The 18,809-nt window shown below is 43.7% G+C and overlaps 1 protein-coding gene across 1 annotated transcript in view; it reads left to right on the top strand.

Moving 5' to 3' along the window:
• Positions 1–18,809, top strand: part of PLPP3 (phospholipid phosphatase 3) — a 90,425-nt gene that overhangs the window by 46,948 nt on the left and 24,668 nt on the right. Inside the window, exons 3-4 of the mRNA XM_081486770.1 lie at positions 17,069–17,349; positions 17,748–17,805. Coding sequence (XP_081342896.1) covers positions 17,069–17,349; positions 17,748–17,805 — 339 coding nt within the window. The remainder of the gene's footprint in view (positions 1–17,068; positions 17,350–17,747; positions 17,806–18,809) is intronic.

Genomic DNA, 18,809 nt, shown 5'->3' on the forward strand with positions numbered 1-18,809 from the left:
GCCCTCTGTCCACGTTGCTGACTTGATTGTGGACAGGAGGTTGGCTGTCCTATTCAAGTGCTCGGTGGGATAGGCGGTTAGCTACTCTTGCCTTCTCTGCATCAAATATAAACAGCTGATGGTCCACCGAGTGCACTGCATGAAGTTTTTCTTTTGACTTCCCCACTCTGGGGGTGGGTTATAAACTTTGAGACCCCTCTTTGTTTTTTAATAACATCGTAAACCAGGCACACAATCAACAGTGTGACATTGGGGAGGGGGCAGGGAGGCAAGTAGAATTCTTTCCGACCTTTAAAAGAAAAACAGTCCATTTGGCAACTGTAGTAAAGGTGGACTAAGGATCTTTGTGTTCAGAAGCTGAGAAATACAAAATCTAATTTTACTCTTTGCTCCAAAGTTACAGTTCGGGTTGAGTTCTTTAGGAAGAATGGCTTTGCCTGGAAAAAACGTTTGTAATGGAAGGGGAATACTTAACACGGTATCTGGTGCTCAGGTTTGAACAGGTGTTTTTGACACTTGGAAGCTCAGTTAAATTGAATCCTTTTAGAAGCTGGCTCTAACTTGGGAGCTGTTGAGATAAGAATACCACATTGACAGGGATGTCCTGTGGTCTCTGCTCTCTTTACATGCAGTTATTAGTGGCCTATCTAGTGGGCTGCTCCTGGGCATGGCGCCAGGGAGAGAGACTTGGGGCCCCCTCAGTTCAGTTCAGTTCAGTCACTCAGTCATGTCCGACTCTTTGCGACCCCATGAATTGCAACACACCAGGCCTCTCTGTCCATCACCAACTCCCGGACTCTACCCAAACCCATGTCCATCGAGTCGGTTATGCCATCCAACCATCTCATCCTCTGTCGTCCCCTTCTCCTTCCGCCCCCATCCTACCCAGCATTAGGGTCTTTTCCAATGAGTCAACCCTTCGCATGAGGTGCCCAAAGTATTGGAGTTTCAGCCTCAACATCAGACCTTCCAATGAACACCCAGGATTGATCTCTTTTAGGATGGATTGATTGGATCTCCTTACAGTCCAAGGTACTCTCAAGAGTCTTCTCCAACACCACAGTTCAAAAGCATCAATTTTTCGGCGCTCAGCTTTCTTTACCATCCAATTCTCACATCCATACATGACCACTGGAAAAACCATAGCCTTGACTAGACGGACTTTTGTTGGCAAAGTAATGTCTCTGCTTTTAAATATGCTATCTAGGTTGGCCATAACCTTCCTTCCAAGGAGTAAGCGTCTTTTAATTTCATGGCTGCAATCACCATCAGCAGTGATTTTGGAGCCCAAAAAAATAAAGTCTGACACTGTTTCCACTGTTTCCCCATCTATTTCCCATGAAGTGATAGGACCAGATGCCATGATCTTAGTTTTCTGAACGTTGAGCTTTAAGCCAACTTTTTCACTCTCCTCTTTCACCTTCATCAAGAGGCTCTTTAGTTCTTCTTCACTTTCTGCCATAACGTGAATTAGGTAAATCCCTGGGCTTCCCTGGTGGCTCAGTCAGTAAAGAATCTGCCTGCAACGCAAGAGATCCTGGTTCCATCCTTGGGTCAGGAAGATCCCCAGAGAAGGAAATGGCTACCCACTCCAGTATTCTTGCTTGAGAAATTCCCATGGACAGAGAAGCCTGGTGGACTACATAAAGTCCATGGGGTCACAAGAGTCGGACGTGATTTAGCAACTAAACCACCACCACCTGGGTTTTCTAGACCTCATTTTCCTCATTTGTAAAATGAGGGTACTGTTTGATTTCACAACTAGGGGGCACATCCTTGGCTGCAGTGGGCTAGGAGGACACAGGGCTCATGTCGCTTCTCCTGGGTCCTTGCTTCTTCCTTCCTCACTAAGAAAAACCTGCTTTGAAGAGCTGAGTTGTGGCTGGCCTCTCTCCTCATGTCATGTGGAAGCTTTAATTAAAATGCTCCCTGATCCCCCAGGTTCCCTTGAAAGAGTCATGCACTGTGCCTTGGTTATGGGATGGGATGTTATGGGATGGGCAACGAGGACGTTTCCCCCACCCACACAGTGCCAGCAGAATAGGTCTGGATGGTGCTTCCATTTGGTTCTGAGAAAGCCATCCTTTGTCAGGTGCTACTGTTGTGTCATGGAAACCTGGGGCCGTGTTTGAGCCTTTTGCACCCTCCCAACACACACACACACACTCACACACACACACACACACACACATTGTTTTCCGGTGTCTCAGTTTCATATGGGGCTAAAAGTGTGGGCTCTGGTTCACCCCCAAGCTCCTCTGCTATGGAACGTGTAGAAAATTAGTAAGCCTCCTTGCTTTCATCTATGAAATGGAGATATTATGTCTATTATGAAGGTTTTCAGAAATAAATGAGCTAATATGTGGAAAGTAACTCAGTGCCTGACACAGGCAGTATATCCAGCAAATGTTCACTGTTTTTATTGTGAGTAAACAGCATCAAAAAATGATGAAGTAAAAAGAATAATGATGAAGTGACTTAGTCAAGATCTTTTACCTGCAGAAGTAGAATTAGGAAAGACCCTCCAGCCTTTGGACTCATCACATCTGCCGCTCTTCCCTTGTAGTTGATTCATGAGAACTCAGGTCTCTTGACTCTCGTGCCAATACTCTTTGCAAGAAAACTTTAGCCTCCTGATCCAGCTGCCCCTGCATTTTAGCTGGAGGCGTGTGTGAGATGTGGGCTGCTAATGAGGTATGCTCACCCGCTTACCTGTCATTAAGGAGCAGAGTAATCATGAACAAGAGGAAAAGCAAAGACCTCGGAGGAAAAGTGAATAATTCCCATTAATACAAATAGTCAATTCTGGAAAAGCTATACAACTTGAATTCAACAACAACAACCATCTCTCCTGTTGTGACTGGCCAGAGAGCCTGGCTGGCTCCATGCAGAATCTGCTTCTGATCAGAGGGCGTGAATGACAGTCAGGGAGGGTGAAGGGGGACCCGGAGCTGGAAATCTAATCAGCCTGCTACTTGCTGCCCTGGCCTCCTCCGCCAAATGTCAGGTTTGTTTAAAACAACAAGAGAAGCCTTGACTGATCTGGGTGCCCCTGCTCCAGTCTGAATAGTCCCCACAACAAAGGAATGGCACACCAGTGGGGTTTCAAGATGCAAATTTCAGAAGTTATAGAGAAAGCAGACACCTTACTATGGCAGGAGATGTGGAAAAATCGGGTCATTTTGACCTCTTTTTCAGATGTATCTTAGATTTTGAAATTATAGCATAATAGGAATTCCTTCCAAATCCACAAGGCAATGGTTCCTATCCCCGCCTTCTAAGGGTTTAATGACTCTAGCAGCAGTGAGATTAGGAGCAAAAACAGTAAATATCATCTATCTTTTATCTAGCCTTCTCTCCAATTGCCTTGCACTGTGCTGTGCAGAGAATTATGTGCAAAGATTTTAATATGGAAAAAATGCTTAGTATTCCTTTTAAATAAACATGGGCTCAAGTGCTTGCTTTGGTCAGACCCTGAAAGGGGTTCAATAAAGATTCTTAATATCTAGGAGTTGAAGTGTGATGAGTCATGAGTGAATCCACTTCTCTCTCTGGCCATAAAAATGCTCCTTTTCCTCACATCCCATCCATTTTAAACCTCTGTTATGACATTCCTAACTAGAGTAGAAGCTCAGATTTTGGCTTTGATTGAGGTTTGTGGCCTAAAACTTCTGAGCTTCTTCATTCTGTGACTTGTCCTTCAACTTTTGTCAAGGCATTGACCCCTTTGGAAAAGAACTATACCTACGTTTACTGTAAATTGGTGACAATAGTTCACCAACTCCATAGGCTAGTTCTGGGAGTCAAATCAGCTGACATTACATGTGTCATCAGTGAGAACTGGCCTTTTCATTTCTATAGTGTTGTAAAGTTTACAAAGTGCCCTTCATGTGTACATTCTCTTATCTGCACTTGGTAGTGATTCTGTGATTCTCGGGGGTGGACTGCTATGGCTAAAGGAACTGGAGATCAAGAAATGAAGTGACTTTCCCATAATTAATGAGTGGCGGGGCCAGACCAGGAGTCCTCTGATTCTAAGGCAAGGCTTTTTAAAATGAGACCACTGCTGCCTTCTAAAGCCTGCTTCCCTTCCACAATTACTTATCCAGCCCGCAGGTGCTGGTGATCCAGGATTGAACCTTCGCCTAACAAGCTGTGTGTTGTCTCTTGTCACTAAACTGCCCGAAGCTGCCCCATCTCCACCAGACAGATAGCACCTTCAATATATATCACCGTGTAATGTGATTTGTGTCCACTTCTCATCTCCCCAACTAGATAATAGGTTCCTGCAAGGCAGAGATCAGATCTTTCCCTCTTGCACGTGGTAGGTACTAAATAAACACCAACCAAATGTCGCCTTCTCCAGGAAGCATTCCTTGACTGCTTCCTCCCCCACCTTCCAAAGATCCCAGAGGTCCCTGGGCCTACCTCTGTCTCTTCAGTCACTGTATTGAACTGTCATGTCTGTTTACTTGACTATTTCCCGGTGATTGCTAGAGTGGGGATCAGTCTGATTTTGATTTTATATTGCTAGCATAAGGCACAAACTTGGGTGCTCAATATATACAATTGTAAAAATCATAGAGGAGGCCATACATTTCGAGCAGAAACTGACAAGCATTAGGTCAAAATATGTTAGAGGACCTAGGCGAGCAGGGACAAGTGTGCTGTTTGTCTCCCTAAAATCTGGATGATGGCCTCTGATGCACATGGGAGCCTGCTCTGTACCACATGCACATTTCTGGCTGGAGAGACAAGAAGAAGAGCTTATTACCTCCAAGACTTGTTTATTCAGGATCAGGCTTCAGTTTGCCCACATCTGGACTTCATTACTTCCTCCCCACCCCCCATCTCCCTTTATCTGAGACAGCACTGCCAAGAAAACAAGGTTCCCCAAGACTGCCTCCTCATTAAAGGTTAGTCGAGTCTTCAACTCTGAAAAAAAATGTGAAGTTAGGCTGGCCCAGCGGTGCCTTGGTGGGACACCCAGTTCCCCCAGTTTACAATCCACTATATCTGTGCAATTACCAAGACCACCAACAGAGAATGATCATGTTAATCCTTCAACTGTGTCATCCCTGATCAGAGGGCTACAGAGCTCTTCAGACCTCCTTACTGCCTGAGGTGGGGGCGGGGGGAGGTGTTCTATTTGTAATGTAACAAACACAGGCACTGAGATTAGGATTTAGGTTTTTCCCTCCCCCCCCCAACTCAAGCAATTCTTCCTTAGTTACTATCATTCTTAGGGGTTCAGGACTATTTGGAAAAATCTATCTAATATGAGAGTGATGATATTCTCCACTTTAAGTGACAAGAGTTGACTCATTGGAAAAGACCCTAATGCTGGAAAGGATTAGGGGCAGGAGGAGAAGGGGACGACAGAGGATGAGATGGTTGGATGGCATCACTGACTCGATGGACATGGGTTTGGGTAAACTCCGGGAGCTGGTGATGGACAGGGAGGCCTGGCGTGCTGCAATTCATGGGGTCGCAAAGAGTCGGACACGACTGAGCGACTGAACTGAACTGAACTTAGGAGGCTGGGCAATCTGTTCATGTGAGTCAGTGTTAGGAGATGGGATAGAGGATTAGATACCATTGACCCACTATCTAGTGGGCTGGAAACTAATGTGCCTTATCTTAAATCCTCTTCAGCATCTGAAGGGGATAGGTATTATTGACCCCATTTTACTAATGAGGGAGGGTCCTAAGGTTTACAAGGGGAGTGTGGCCAGTGTGAGGTTATTCTGCTTGGTGAACAGGGAGCAGGAATTGATACCCAGGTCTGTCTGGCTTCAAAACCCAGCACAGGAGCTGACATTGAAGACCCACTGTGTGCTTGGGGCTATGCAGAGTGCTCTGTATTTAGTGAGCTAGAAAATCTGTAGTTCCTGGTTGTAAAGAGCTCTTTATATGGAGGAGGACAAAACATCTAGGCCCCTGGGCAGATGATTGCCCAAGACTGACAGTGTGGGATAGTGGGTTATCTTTTTTTTTTTTTTAAACAATATTTTTTGTTTGTTTTAAAATAGCTTTTAATTTAGTTCTTACTCTCTTATTTTATTTATTTATTTATTTTTTGGCCTTGCCGTGCGGCATGTGGGATCTTAGTTCCCCGACCAGGGATTGAACCTGCAGTCCCTGCACTGGAGCACCAGGGAAGTCCCTGGGATAGTGTTGTGTAGGAAGTGGTTTGTTCAGAAAGTGAAAGCCTCTCTGAGTGAGACCTTCCTTAGAACATACAGGCAGCTTCTAGGTTTCCCCTTGGCCTAGAAGCTGAGATACAAAACACAGATACTCTCCTTGGAGCTTATGGAACAGGCCAAGTACATGACTGACTGTACCATTAGACCCTCAAGGAGACTAAAGAACTGGTCAGGGAGCTAGAAGATAGTCAGGGCAGTGAAGGAGAGTAAGCCCCAGAGAGGTGAGAGCTTCAAGGACAAAACAAGAAAAATGCTGTAAATTAGCAGTCCCCAACTTTTTGGCACCAGGGACTGGTTTTGTGGAAGATAATTTTTCCACCCACCAGGGTGAGGGGGAGGGATAGTTTTGGGATGACTCGAGCACAATACATTTATTGTGTACTTTGTTTCTGTTATTACATCAGCTCTACCTCAGATCATCAGGCGTTAGATCCTAGAGGTTGGGGACTTCTGCTGTAGATGGTCTAAGGCAGAAATAAAGTACTGTGGGAGTTGAGAGGAAGATCACTGAAGGTCGTTTTCATTGGTGAAGGCTTCATCAGCAGCAGCAGCATCACTCATGAAGCACTCCATTTAATTATCACAACAACCCTGGAGCTCCTGGTCCTGCCATCCTATCATCTCCCTTTGTACACATAAGGAGACTGAGAGTTATAGAGCTCAGTTGCCCAAGACTCTTGAGTAAAGGAGCCCAAACTCTAACCTGGTGCACCCAGCTGGCACTTGAGCTCTACTTTGAAGCAGAGGTGAGACTTTCATCAGAGATCCTGATGTTCCAGACAGAGGGGATGGCTTCACCAACCTGAAACAATAGGGCCTTTTCAGGAAATGTCAAGCAGACAGACCTGTTCGGCAAAAGAAATAGAGCATAAGGGTGTAGACAAAGATAAGGTAGGAAGAGATGACTGCAAGATTGTGAAGCTCCTTGAGTGCTGAGGAGTTTTTACTCTCATTAATAGGCTAGAGATTGATGAAAGTATTTTCAGCTCACATGGCCAACTTTTCAACCAAGGTTAAGGATGAGGTCTGAACTGCAGTGGTGGTAATACAAAGAGAAGAGAGAGAATAGGATGGATATGACATCCCACCTTGCAAACATGGGATGAGCAGAATTGGATGACAATGGGGTAAAGGAGAGGGTACAGTCTAAGATTTCCTGTCTTTGCAGTTCTGTGTTTGGTGGCATCTTGAGTAGGAATGGAGGGAAGAGAAGTGAGATTTGGGGCAGAAGTTGGAATGAGTGTGACTTGGTCAGGTGGACATGCTGATAATACTGGTTTGATAACTAGTTGGAAGATTTGGCAGAAGATTGGAACAAGACTGATGGGGTAAAGGGTGAGTTGAAACTAGAGAGCAAAAGAAATGCCCATTTGAAGGTCATTTTCACAGGTGAAGTCACAGAGAAAAGGCAAGGATACAACCCTAGGAAGACTGACATTTATCTAACAGCACTCAGAAGTGGAGCCACTGGAAAGAGAAAGGTGTTTGAGAAATAGGAAGAAAAGCACAGTGGTGACATTAAGGATGGTAGGAAATTCAAGGTCAAAGGAGCGAGAGGTGGGCAGTAGGCAATGCTATAGGAGGACTCTTGCATGGATAGGAAGAGCTGATCACCTAGAAGACTCGTGCCTTTGGGTCCCTGACTTTGGAAAATAGACTGCTTCAAGTTTCAAGATGCCTCCTTTGTAAAGTTTGAGGGCTTAGGGCGGCCACTAATCTTTTATGGTTGATTTCAACCATAAATAGTTTCTGTGACCTCTCTCTGGCTTCTTTGCTGTCCATATTCTAGTCCTACCCATAAAGCCTAGAAACTCCACTGGTCGCCTTGGACAGATTTGGGTCCCCATTGCCTTTCCTGATCTGTGAGGCGCTGATCTCCTACCAAGAGGTTAAAGACAACTGAGTGGGAGAAGAATGGGAAACTAAATTTTTCTCATCAGTTATTTCTAGTCACTGAAGGTACTGCATTTCATCGTAGTAGATGAAGCAAAGCTCAAAGAAGATAGAGTAACACTTCTGTCTCCATTCTTAGAAGCAGGACTTGGATATGTTACATTTCCTTTACTGAGAAATCAAGTGAGAAAAATGATTCTTCCTTCATTTATCTCCATCATTCAGTGCTTGTTGAATGAATGAATCTCTTCTGGATTGAAAAAAGTTCATTAATCCACAGAGCTGAGATGTGAAGGGGGAGCTTGGTGCTCTGTGGCTGATGGGGATCTGGACGTGCAGGTGCCTGACAGGTGACATGACCTTCCTAGGTGCTCAGGGAATGCCTGTCTCACTGGCGACTTCCATCCTGCCACCTGCTAGGGCTTCTAAGAGAAAGCCAGCTAGATGTCACTGGGCAGAACATGGGAGGCCCAGGCTGCAGCAAGCGCCTGGACACTGTCCACTACCTTATCCCCAAGGGTAATGCAGTGGCCTCTCTGGCCTTCATCACACTCATTTATAAAGTGTGGAGAATAATTTAGCAATTCTTAGGGTGTTGTGAGAAGCAGGTAATGCAGTGGATTGGGGAAAGTTTTGTAAGTTGTTACAGACTATGCAGATGTTATCACTGAAGCATACCAGAATATTAGGGACACTTGTCCAATATGAAAAGGCAAAAATATAGGACACTGAAAGATGAACTCCCCAAGTCAGTAGGTGCACAATATACTAATGGAGATCAGTGGAGAAATAACTCCAGAAGGAATGATGGGATGGAGCCAAAGCAAAAACGATACCCAACTGTGAATGTGACTGGTGACAGAGGCAAAGTCCGATGCTGCAAAGAGCAATATTGCATAGGAACCTGGAATGTTAGGTCCATGAATCAAGGCAAATTGGAAGTGGTCAAACAGGAGATGGCAAGAGTGAACGTCGACATTCTAGGAATCAGCGAACTAAGATGGACTGGAATGGGTGAATTTAATTCAGATGACCATTATATCTACTACTGTGGGCAAGAATCCCTTAGAAGAAATGGAGTAGCCATCATGGTCAACAAAAGAGTCCGAAATGCAGTACTTGGATGCAATCTCAAAAACGATAGAATGATCTCTGTTCGTTTCCAAGGCAAACCATTCAATATCACGGTAACCCAAGTCTATGCCCCAACCAGTAATGCTGAAGAAGCTGAAGTTGAACGATTCTATGAAGACCTACAAGACCTTTTAGAACTAACACCCAAAAAAGATGTCCTTTTCATTATAGGGGACTGGAATGCAAAAGTAGGAAGTCAAGAAACACCTGGCATAACAGGCAAGTTTGGCCTTGGAGTACAGAATGAAGCAGGGCAAAGGCTAATAGAGTTTTGCCACTAGAACGCACTGGTAATAGCAAACACCCTATTCCAACAACACAAGAGAAGACTCTACGTGTGGACATCACCAGATGGTCTACACCAAAATCAGATTGATTATATTCTTTGCAGCCAAAGATGGAGAAGCTCTATACAGTCAGCAAAAACAAGACTGGGAGCAGACTATGGCTCGGATCATGAACTGCTTATTGCCAAATTCAGACTTAAATTGAAGAAAGTAGGGAAAACCACTAGACCATTCAGGTATGACCTAGATCAAATCCCTTATGAGTATACCATGGAAGTGACAAATAGATTTAAGGGTCTAGACCTGATAGACAGAGTGCCTGATGAACTATGGACAGAGGTTCGTGACATTGTACAGGAGACAGGGATCAAGAAAATCCCCATGGAAAAGAAAGGCAAAAAAGCAAAATGGCTGTCTGAGGAGGCCTTACAGATAGCTTGGAAGAGAAGAGAAGCGAAAAGCAAAGGAGAAAAGGAAAGATATTCCCATCTGAATGCAGAGTTCCAGAGAATAGCAAGGAGAGATAAGAAAGCCTTCCTCAGCGATCAGTGCAAAGAAATAGAGGAAAACAACAGATTGGGAAAGACTAGAGATCTCTTCAAGAAAATTAGAGATACCAAAGGAACATTTCATGCAAAGATGGGCTCGATAAAGGACAGAAATGGTATGGACCTAACAGAAGCAGAAGATATTAAGAAGAGGTAGCAAGAATACACAGAAGAACTGTACAAAAAAGATCTTCACGACCCAGATAATCAGGATGGTGTGATCACTCACCTAGAGCCAGACATCCTGGAATGTGAAGTCAAGTGGGCCTTAGAAAGCATCACTACAAACAAAGCTAGTGGAGGTGATGGAATTCCAGTTGAGCTATTTCAAATCCTCAAAGGTGATGCTGTGAAAGTGCTGCACTCAATATGCCAGCAAATTTGGAAAACTCAGCAGTGGCCACAGGACTGGAAGAGGTCAGTCTTCGTTCCAATTCGAAAGAAAGGCAATGCCAAAGAATGCTCAAACTACTGCACAATTGCACTCATCTCACATGCTAGTAAAGTAATGCTCAAAATTCTCCAAGCCAGGCTTCAGCAATACATGAACCGTGAACTTCCAGATGTTCAAGCTGGTTTTAGAAAAGGCAGAGGAACCAGAGATCAAATTGCCAATATCCGCTGGATCATCGAAAAAGCAAGAGGGTTCCAGAAAAACATCTATTTCTGCTTTATTGACTATGCCAAAGCCTTTAACTGTGTGGATCACAATAAACTGTGGAAAATTCTGAAAGAGATGGGAATACCAGACCATCTGACCTGTCTCTTGAGAAACCTGTGTGCAGGTCAGGAAGCAACAGTTAGAACTTGATATGGAACCACAGACTGGTTCCAAATAGGAAAAGGAGTACGTCAAGGCTGTATATTGTCACCCTGCTTATTTAACTTATATGCAGAGTACATCATGAGAAACGCTGAGCTGGAAGAAACACAAGCTGGAATCAAGATTGCCGGGAGAAATATCAATAACCTCAGATATGAAGATGACACCACCCTTATGGCAGAAAGTGAAGAAGAACTAAAGAGCCTCTTGATGAAGGTGAAAGAGGAGAGTGAAAAAGTTGGCTTAAAGCTCAACGTTCAGAAAACTAAGATCATGGCATCTGGTCCCATCACTTCATGGGAAATAGATGGGGAAACAGTGGAAACAGTGTCAGAATTTATTTTTTTGGGCTCCAAAATCACTGCTGATGGTGATTGCAGCCATGAAATTAAAAGACGCTTACTTCTTGGAAGGAAGGTTATGGCCAACCTAGATAGCATATTTAAAAGCAGAGACATTACTTTGCCAACGAAAGTACGTCTAGTCAAGGCTATGGTTTTTCCAGTGGTCATGTATGGATGTGAGAGTTGGACGGTGAAGAAAGCTGAGCGCTGAAGAATTGATGCTTTTGAACTGTGGTGTTGGAGAAGACTCTTGAGAGTCCCTTGGACTGCAAGGAGATCCAATCAATCCATCCTAAAAGAGATCAATCCTGGGTGTTCATTGGAAGGTCTGATGTTGAAGCTCAGACTCCAATACTTTGGGCACCTCATGCGAAGGGTTGACTCATTGGAAAAGACCCTAATGCTGGGTAGGATTGGGGGCGGGAGGAGAAGGGGACGACAGAGGATGAGATGGTTGGATGGCATCACTGACTCGATGGACATGGGTTGGGTAGAGTCCAGGAGTTGGTGATGGACAGAGAGGCCTGGCGTGCTGCAATTCATGGGGTCGCAAAGAGTCGGACACGACTGAGCGACTGAGGTGAACTGAACTGAACTGTCCTTCAAATTTGGCAGCAGAAGATGAGTTCTCAGACTCTGTAAGAGGGATTGTTGGGACTCTGCAAAAGTCTTACTTTTCTTGGGATAATCTATATAGTAGACTGTTACAAATAACACAAACATTGCAGGAGGGTAGCCCTTGCTGCCTGGAATTTAGACTTTCTTTCTGCTTTGTTCCCCTGAAAAAGACATCCTAGATGAAATGGTGAAAACCAACGTCTCCATACTCATATTTTTCTGGTTCTACCCTGGAGAGGTGGTACTTCCAAATTCTTTAGTGTGATATGTTCTTTTCCAGGGATCTCTTAGAACTATTTTGGAAAAGATGTTTTATACAAGTATAGACATTGCCTGGAGATATTGCACATTCAGTTTCAGATCATTGCAATAAAGCAAATATTGCAATAAAGTGAGTCATGGGTTTTTGGTTTCCCAGGGCATGTAAAAGTTATGTTTACACTAAACAGTAATCTGTTAAGTGTGCAATTGCATTATGTCTAAGAAACAATGTTTATGCCTGAATTTAAAAAATACTTTATTGCTAAAAAAATGACCACTGATCGTTGATTGTAACAAATATAATAACAATGAAAAATTAGAAATATTGAAAGTATTACAAATTTAAAAACATAGTACGCATAGACATGACGTGAGCAAATGCTGTTGGAAAAATGTTGCCGATAGACTTGCTTGATGCAGGGTGGTCACAAACCTTCAATTTGTAAAAAACAGCAGCCACAACAACAGTATGTGCAAAAGGCAATAAAATGGCATGCCTGTGTCAATTTTTCGTTTCTTTTTTCCCAAGGGAAGGGAGAAAAAACAACATTATTGTTTTCAGAGCTCTTCTGCTAGGTGCCAGGTATTTGATATATCATCTTTTTGATTCCCCTGGCAATCTTGCCAGGTAGATTTTAGTCCTTTTAAAATTTTTAATTTTTTTTCCTTTAAATTTTTGTTTTATATTGGAGTATAGTTGATTAACAGTGTACCAAAAAGTGATTCAGTTATATATATACATATATCAATTCATTTTCAAACTCTTCTCATTTAGGTTATTACAGAATATTGAGCAGAATTCCTGTTGCTATACAGTAGGTCCTTGTTGGTTGTTTTAAATATAGCAGTGTGTACTTGTCAAGATATTGCTCTTATTTCATAGACAAGGAGACCTAAGCCCGGAGAGGTGAAGTCACTTGTCTAGGTTCACAGTAAGAGATGGGATATACAGATCAAGAATTTTCTGGCTCCAAAAATCAGTGCTTCTTTCAGCACCGTGTAATCTCTCCTTTCCAAAATGTCTCTCCTAATGTTTTTCCAAATTTCCTCTCCAGAGCAGCTCAATATTTGTGAATATGTGGGCAGTTGAGCTCTTGTATACCAGAAAAGACAGGAAGAGAAGCTGTCTTAAGAGTTGGAGCCAACCTCCCTCCAAACTCGGCCATTCTCTGACGAGGACTGATTGATCCCTTTCTGTCCCCTCATAGCTTAATTGCAATGCTTTCCCACTTTATTAGTTTCCAGATTTTGTGCCAAGTGCTTTAAAAGGCAGGTAGGGGAGAATTCTCCTCTGCTCGCCTGGCAGCCTGCCATCACCCCCAGAATCTGTTGCTTGCTGTTTCAGAAAGGGATCGACATTGAAGGCATTTTTCTCAGCCGTGAAATTTACATATCACAACTTTGCTGACTGAAGCAGAAATGAGGGCTCCAGGGGCCAGAGTCTGCGAGTGGGGACAGAGCCTTTGTAGGGGGAGGGGGGGAGGGAAGAGCTTATTTTATTACCCGGGAATAAAAACATTGCGAGTAATGAATAAAGTCCGAAAGCAGTAAATCTGGAACTCCAGAGTTAGGTGTGTAACGTGTCGGAGAACAATTTAAGCCTTCGCCTCTTCTGCAGAAGTGAGGTATTCGGGCAGCCCGAATTTCATTAAATGGTCTTTTAAGGGTTAGGATTACAAGAAGCCAAACCTGGCCAGTTCATAATGATGATTTATGGCTGTATTGTCGACTCCCCGACCCTTCTGTACAAGGGGATGGAGAAAATACATAATTTGTTGCTCATTAACTCCGAGATCTGTCAGGGCTGCCCCAGAAGCCATGTGGTCCTGGAGTCATATGTCTGCTAAATGGCCTCAGCCTGATCCTGTCCTTGAAAATACACAGTTGCTATTCTATAGTGGAAATTGTTTTTAATAACAGAAATAATAAAACGATCTTGATGTAGTCTTCTGTGGGTCTTTGAACTTGAGTTAGAATATCTGGGCTCTACTCTTAACTATCAGCTTTCTAGCCTCAAACCCTTCAGATAAGTCGCATTTCTCAGTGCCTTAGTATTCTCACCAGTAAACTGGGTATATTGTCCTCACAGGTTGCAGATTAAATGAAACTGTAAGTTGCAAAAGAAATATAAAAGATTGCTAGTATTATTAGAGTTGTTATTGGGAATTTGAGGGGCCATCAGATGTTCTCTTAATATCTTTATCTTCCCGTGAGAGGAGGAAGCATTTTACTTAGCAGCTTGCTGTTTGCAAGACTGTGGCATTGAAAACTGAAGTTTCAGAATGAAGGGTGTGAGAGGTAAAGATTGTCCTTGAGGTGTAACCAAACCCTTTCTTCCTGAGATAACTGAAGCAGAGAGGTGACACTCCTGGGATTAATCAACCATAAAATGATGTAAGAGATGCTGATCTGCAGTGGGAACCCACGTGTCCTTTTTCAGCATCAAATTGGAAATCGCGTCCAAGACATGCCCATTGAGAAAAAGTTTCTTATCTGTTTCAGTAGATGGTTCAAGGAACTCAGGAGTCATCCTAGGGCAGGAATTATGCACATGGGGCCTTGATTCTGTGCTTGGCTTGTGTCATCTCTGAGCAAGTATGTTTCCTTTCCTGCTGCTTATTATCTTTGCTTTGATGAGAGGCTACTGGTGAAGGTAGCACAGGAGAGCTGGGAATAAATGTCATTGCAGTTATGAAGGAATTAATCACGGAGTCTAGTGCCTTCCTTTTGCAGATGGAGAAGCTGACTTATCCCAAATCACTCAGTGAGCAGGGACTCGAACTCTGGCCCCTTGATTGCTAGTTTAGTGCTTTCCCCCCCATGTCTAAAGTCAAGTGAGTGTGATTTATAAAAAAAGAAGAATAAGAAAGAGAGAACATGATGGTGGTAATAAACATCTGGAACATGTTAGCCCATAAGGTTACACAGGGTAAAAGTATAAACAGGTTCAAAAGGGGAATTAGACCATGAATGGTAGGAAAGAATGCTGGGTGGAGAATTAGAACACCTGGGTCTAATCTTTAGATGTGAGTTAATTTGAACTTCAGTTTCTTCCATATATAATGGACCCTTTCATTTATGACTGGCTAGGCTTCTCAGATTTTAATCTCTGCAGCATGTTGTCAAAGGACTCTTGGTAATGTTTAGAGGTCATTTCCAATTTTGCAATAAAAACAACCGTGTGGACCACCATCTTGCCCCCTTTCATTCATTTATTCATTCAGTTGATAGTCCTGCTGCTCTCCCAGAGAATGGCTAAGCCAGGATGCCAGATGGGCCTGGCCTTTGACCATCTCTCTAATGGAATCATATGATCTAGGAAATTTAATATGATCCAGGAAACCAAAGGGTAGCACTGAGAAATCACCAGCATTTATAAACACAGAATCACTGTATAATGTTAGCAGCACTCGTGGCTGTTCTCATGACTGCACCTGCTTGCCCCTGGGCCCAGCTGGCCTTTCATGGCCCTCCTCCCCTCCAGACTTGGGAGCCCTGGACTTGGATCAGATGCCCAGCCTGGATGCCTTCCCCAGCTAAAAAAGAATGAGGGGAGACTATGAGAAGAGTGCCCGGATGTGTCAGTCTATTGCTTCCCTTGTGGTTGTGAACATGGTCTCTGTTCCCTGAAAGGGCAAGTGTGGCTCATCAGCCTTCCCTGTGAGGAAGTGTGAAAGGGACTTTGCGGTGAGTGATGAGTTGAACATCGCTGTCCCTGCACTGTGGTTGTGACCAGGAAGTGGCCAGGGCTGTGCTGTGGAGTTAAGTCAAGGACAGCAGGCTGAGTGGTGGTGTATCACCAGCGCAGAAGTTATCCTCAGCTGTGTAGGCATTTAAGGTGTTTCCCTTACAGACAGTCTGACCCCCTTCTCTGCCCCAAGCCCCCACCATTCTTAATGTACAGCAGGCAGTTTCGGTTAGAGTGCTTTTCCTCTCTGAGTCTCAATCTATCTCCTGGTAGTTGTGGGGGTGTCATAAAGTATAGAAAAAATAAATACTGACATGCTATTCATAATCAATAGTTGCTGGCTCTTTTTTTTTCTTTTTAAAGAAGTGATGAATCTCCCCTAAACATTAAAGAGTAGACACAGTGGGATGGAGGAAGGATATGAAAACCCAGACTTGCTCACTGTCTTTCAGGATGGAGGAGACAATGCAGGCACCCTTGGGAATTCACAAACTCTGAAGGGCCTTGTATAAAAGTTTCTTGGTTTGTAGGCCAGTACTCTTTTCATCATGCCCTACTTCTTAAGAGTAAAATGAAAGACTCCCTTTCTGTGACCCAGGGCATTTCCACCAGTCACCACATTTCTGACAGTACCTCTGTAGAGGTTTAAGTTATTTCAGAAGGACACCAGGTAGGTGACAGAGCCTGGATTCAAACCCAATCCGACACACACACACACACACACACACACACACACACACACACACACACACACACACACACACACACACACACACACACACACACACACACACACACACACACACACACACACACACACACACACACGGCTATCTATAAATTTCATTCAGGTTTTTCCATAAGATGGTATGGAAAAACCCAAACTAACTTTTTAGCTAACCCAATACACACACAAACACACACATATATGGATATCTATATCTTAACATATATATTAATATATATTTTATATGTTGTATATTTACATATGACTGTATTTGATTACATATGTTTCTTCTTACAAAGATACTATATGGTCATGTAGGACTTCTTATATAAGGGAAAAATGACTGCATTAGTACTTCAGTCTTTTCTCCCATGCACATTGATGTCTTATATACTTCTTGAATAGAAAATTGGGATTTTTCTAGATTATAACCTATGGCTATGTACTGAATATCTTCTTATGTCACTGAATATCCTTACAGCCTCACTTTTGTTGATAGGTCCTGATGCCGCCTCGCTTCCCTATCCGTTGTCTTTCAGATCATCACAGGGGAGTTCTACCGCATCTATTACCTGAAGGAGAAGTCCCGCTCGACGATTCAGAATCCCTACGTGGCAGCCCTCTACAAGCAGGTGGGCTGCTTCCTCTTCGGCTGTGCCATCAGCCAGTCCTTCACAGACATTGCCAAGGTCTCCATAGGGCGCCTGCGTCCTCACTTCTTGAGCGTCTGCAACCCTGATTTCAGTCAAATCAACTGCTCTGTGGGCTATATTCAAAACTACAAATGCAGAGGCGAAGACAGCAAAGTCCAGGAAGCCAGGTGAGACTCCACCTCCCATGGCACTAGGTTCACGCCTTTGCTGCAGGCAGTTCAGTGAGTACTTACTTAGTACCAAGCTCAGTGCTGGGGCCCTGGTTTAGATGGATGAATAAGGCGAAGTCCCCATTCTTAAGGAACTCACAGTCAAATAACTGACAGATCGTAAAAACAATTACCATAGAGCTTTGGTAAGTCCATTCATTCATTTGTTTGTTCTTTCATTGATCTGTTCATTCATGGGTGCTTGCTACCTCCCAGGCAAGGTGTCCAAAGCACTACCACGGATGCAGCAGTGAACAAGTGCTACTTTCAGGGTCACAGTCCTGGGAGGGAAGACAGACCAGCATGTAGTGGGGATATGAATATGGCCCTTACACAGCCATCTCTTGCTCTTGCAGGAAGTCCTTCTTCTCTGGCCATGCCTCCTTCTCCATGTACACTATGCTGTATTTGGTGGTAAGTACTTTGTCTCTGATTCCAATGAAGTCCAACCCCAGCTTAAATCTCGTCTGTACATAGAGCCCTCATAATGGTTAGGGGCAGACTTCACTGAGGAATCTTTGAAAAAGGTTGGCTAGAAGAATTAGCTTCTATTCTGAGCCCTGCCACTGCATTAGCAGAAGTCATTTCACTTTCCAGACCTTTCCCGTTTTTCAAATAAAAATAATATTTACCATGGCTGCTTGATAAGGATTGAGCACCCATTTTGGAATGATTAAGTGATAAAGACACTTGTATAACATTTTGTGGTAACAAGCACCATTTTCTGAAAATCCATTAACTCAGTTGATCCTTTCAGGAACTTTGTTATAAGTAATATTATCTCTACTGTGGGAAAGGATCACTAAGTAAGGCTCAGACAATTCAAACAAAGTGCCAAAATTCACATAGACACCAGAACTATCGCTCAAATCCATGCCTTCAGATCACATTCCTCATAATGTTCTCCATGCCATGTCCTCCTCGGTCGTCTTCTGATGGAAAGGTTTAACTCATTATCTGTCTACAGAGTGATTTTGAGTTTTGCAGAATCCTTCTGCATCCATGAGCACAGGTGACCTCATAATAACACAGTGAAGTAGGAAATTCTTAGCCCCGGTGCTCAGATCTAGAGACCAAGGCCCAGAGAGGATCACCGTGTGTTGGAGGGCCTTCAACTAGTGATGGACCCATGATCTGAGGCCCCATGTTGGCCTTGCCATGGCCATGCTTCCTGGAAATGCTAGGAAGGTTGGTGCAGGGAAGCACCTACTCCCCTCCGGCTGCCACATAGACAGACAGCTGCTGGTCTGTTTCTGTTTGTCAGTTAAATATCATCCCCCTGCCTTTCCTCTCCCCTTGAATGAGGTTCCTATGCCAAGGCACTTCCTGCTTTTGGCTGCTTTGATGGAGTTCAGAGCGAGAAGGCGCTGAGAGGTCAGACATAGCTCAGAGGAGCATAAAGTTGTTTAGAAAAAAAG

This window comes from Giraffa tippelskirchi, chromosome 5, assembly GCF_054371585.1.
Source record: "Giraffa tippelskirchi isolate mGirTip1 chromosome 5, T2T-mGirTip1v1.2.pri, whole genome shotgun sequence".
NCBI classification, from domain to species: domain Eukaryota; kingdom Metazoa; phylum Chordata; class Mammalia; order Artiodactyla; family Giraffidae; genus Giraffa; species Giraffa tippelskirchi.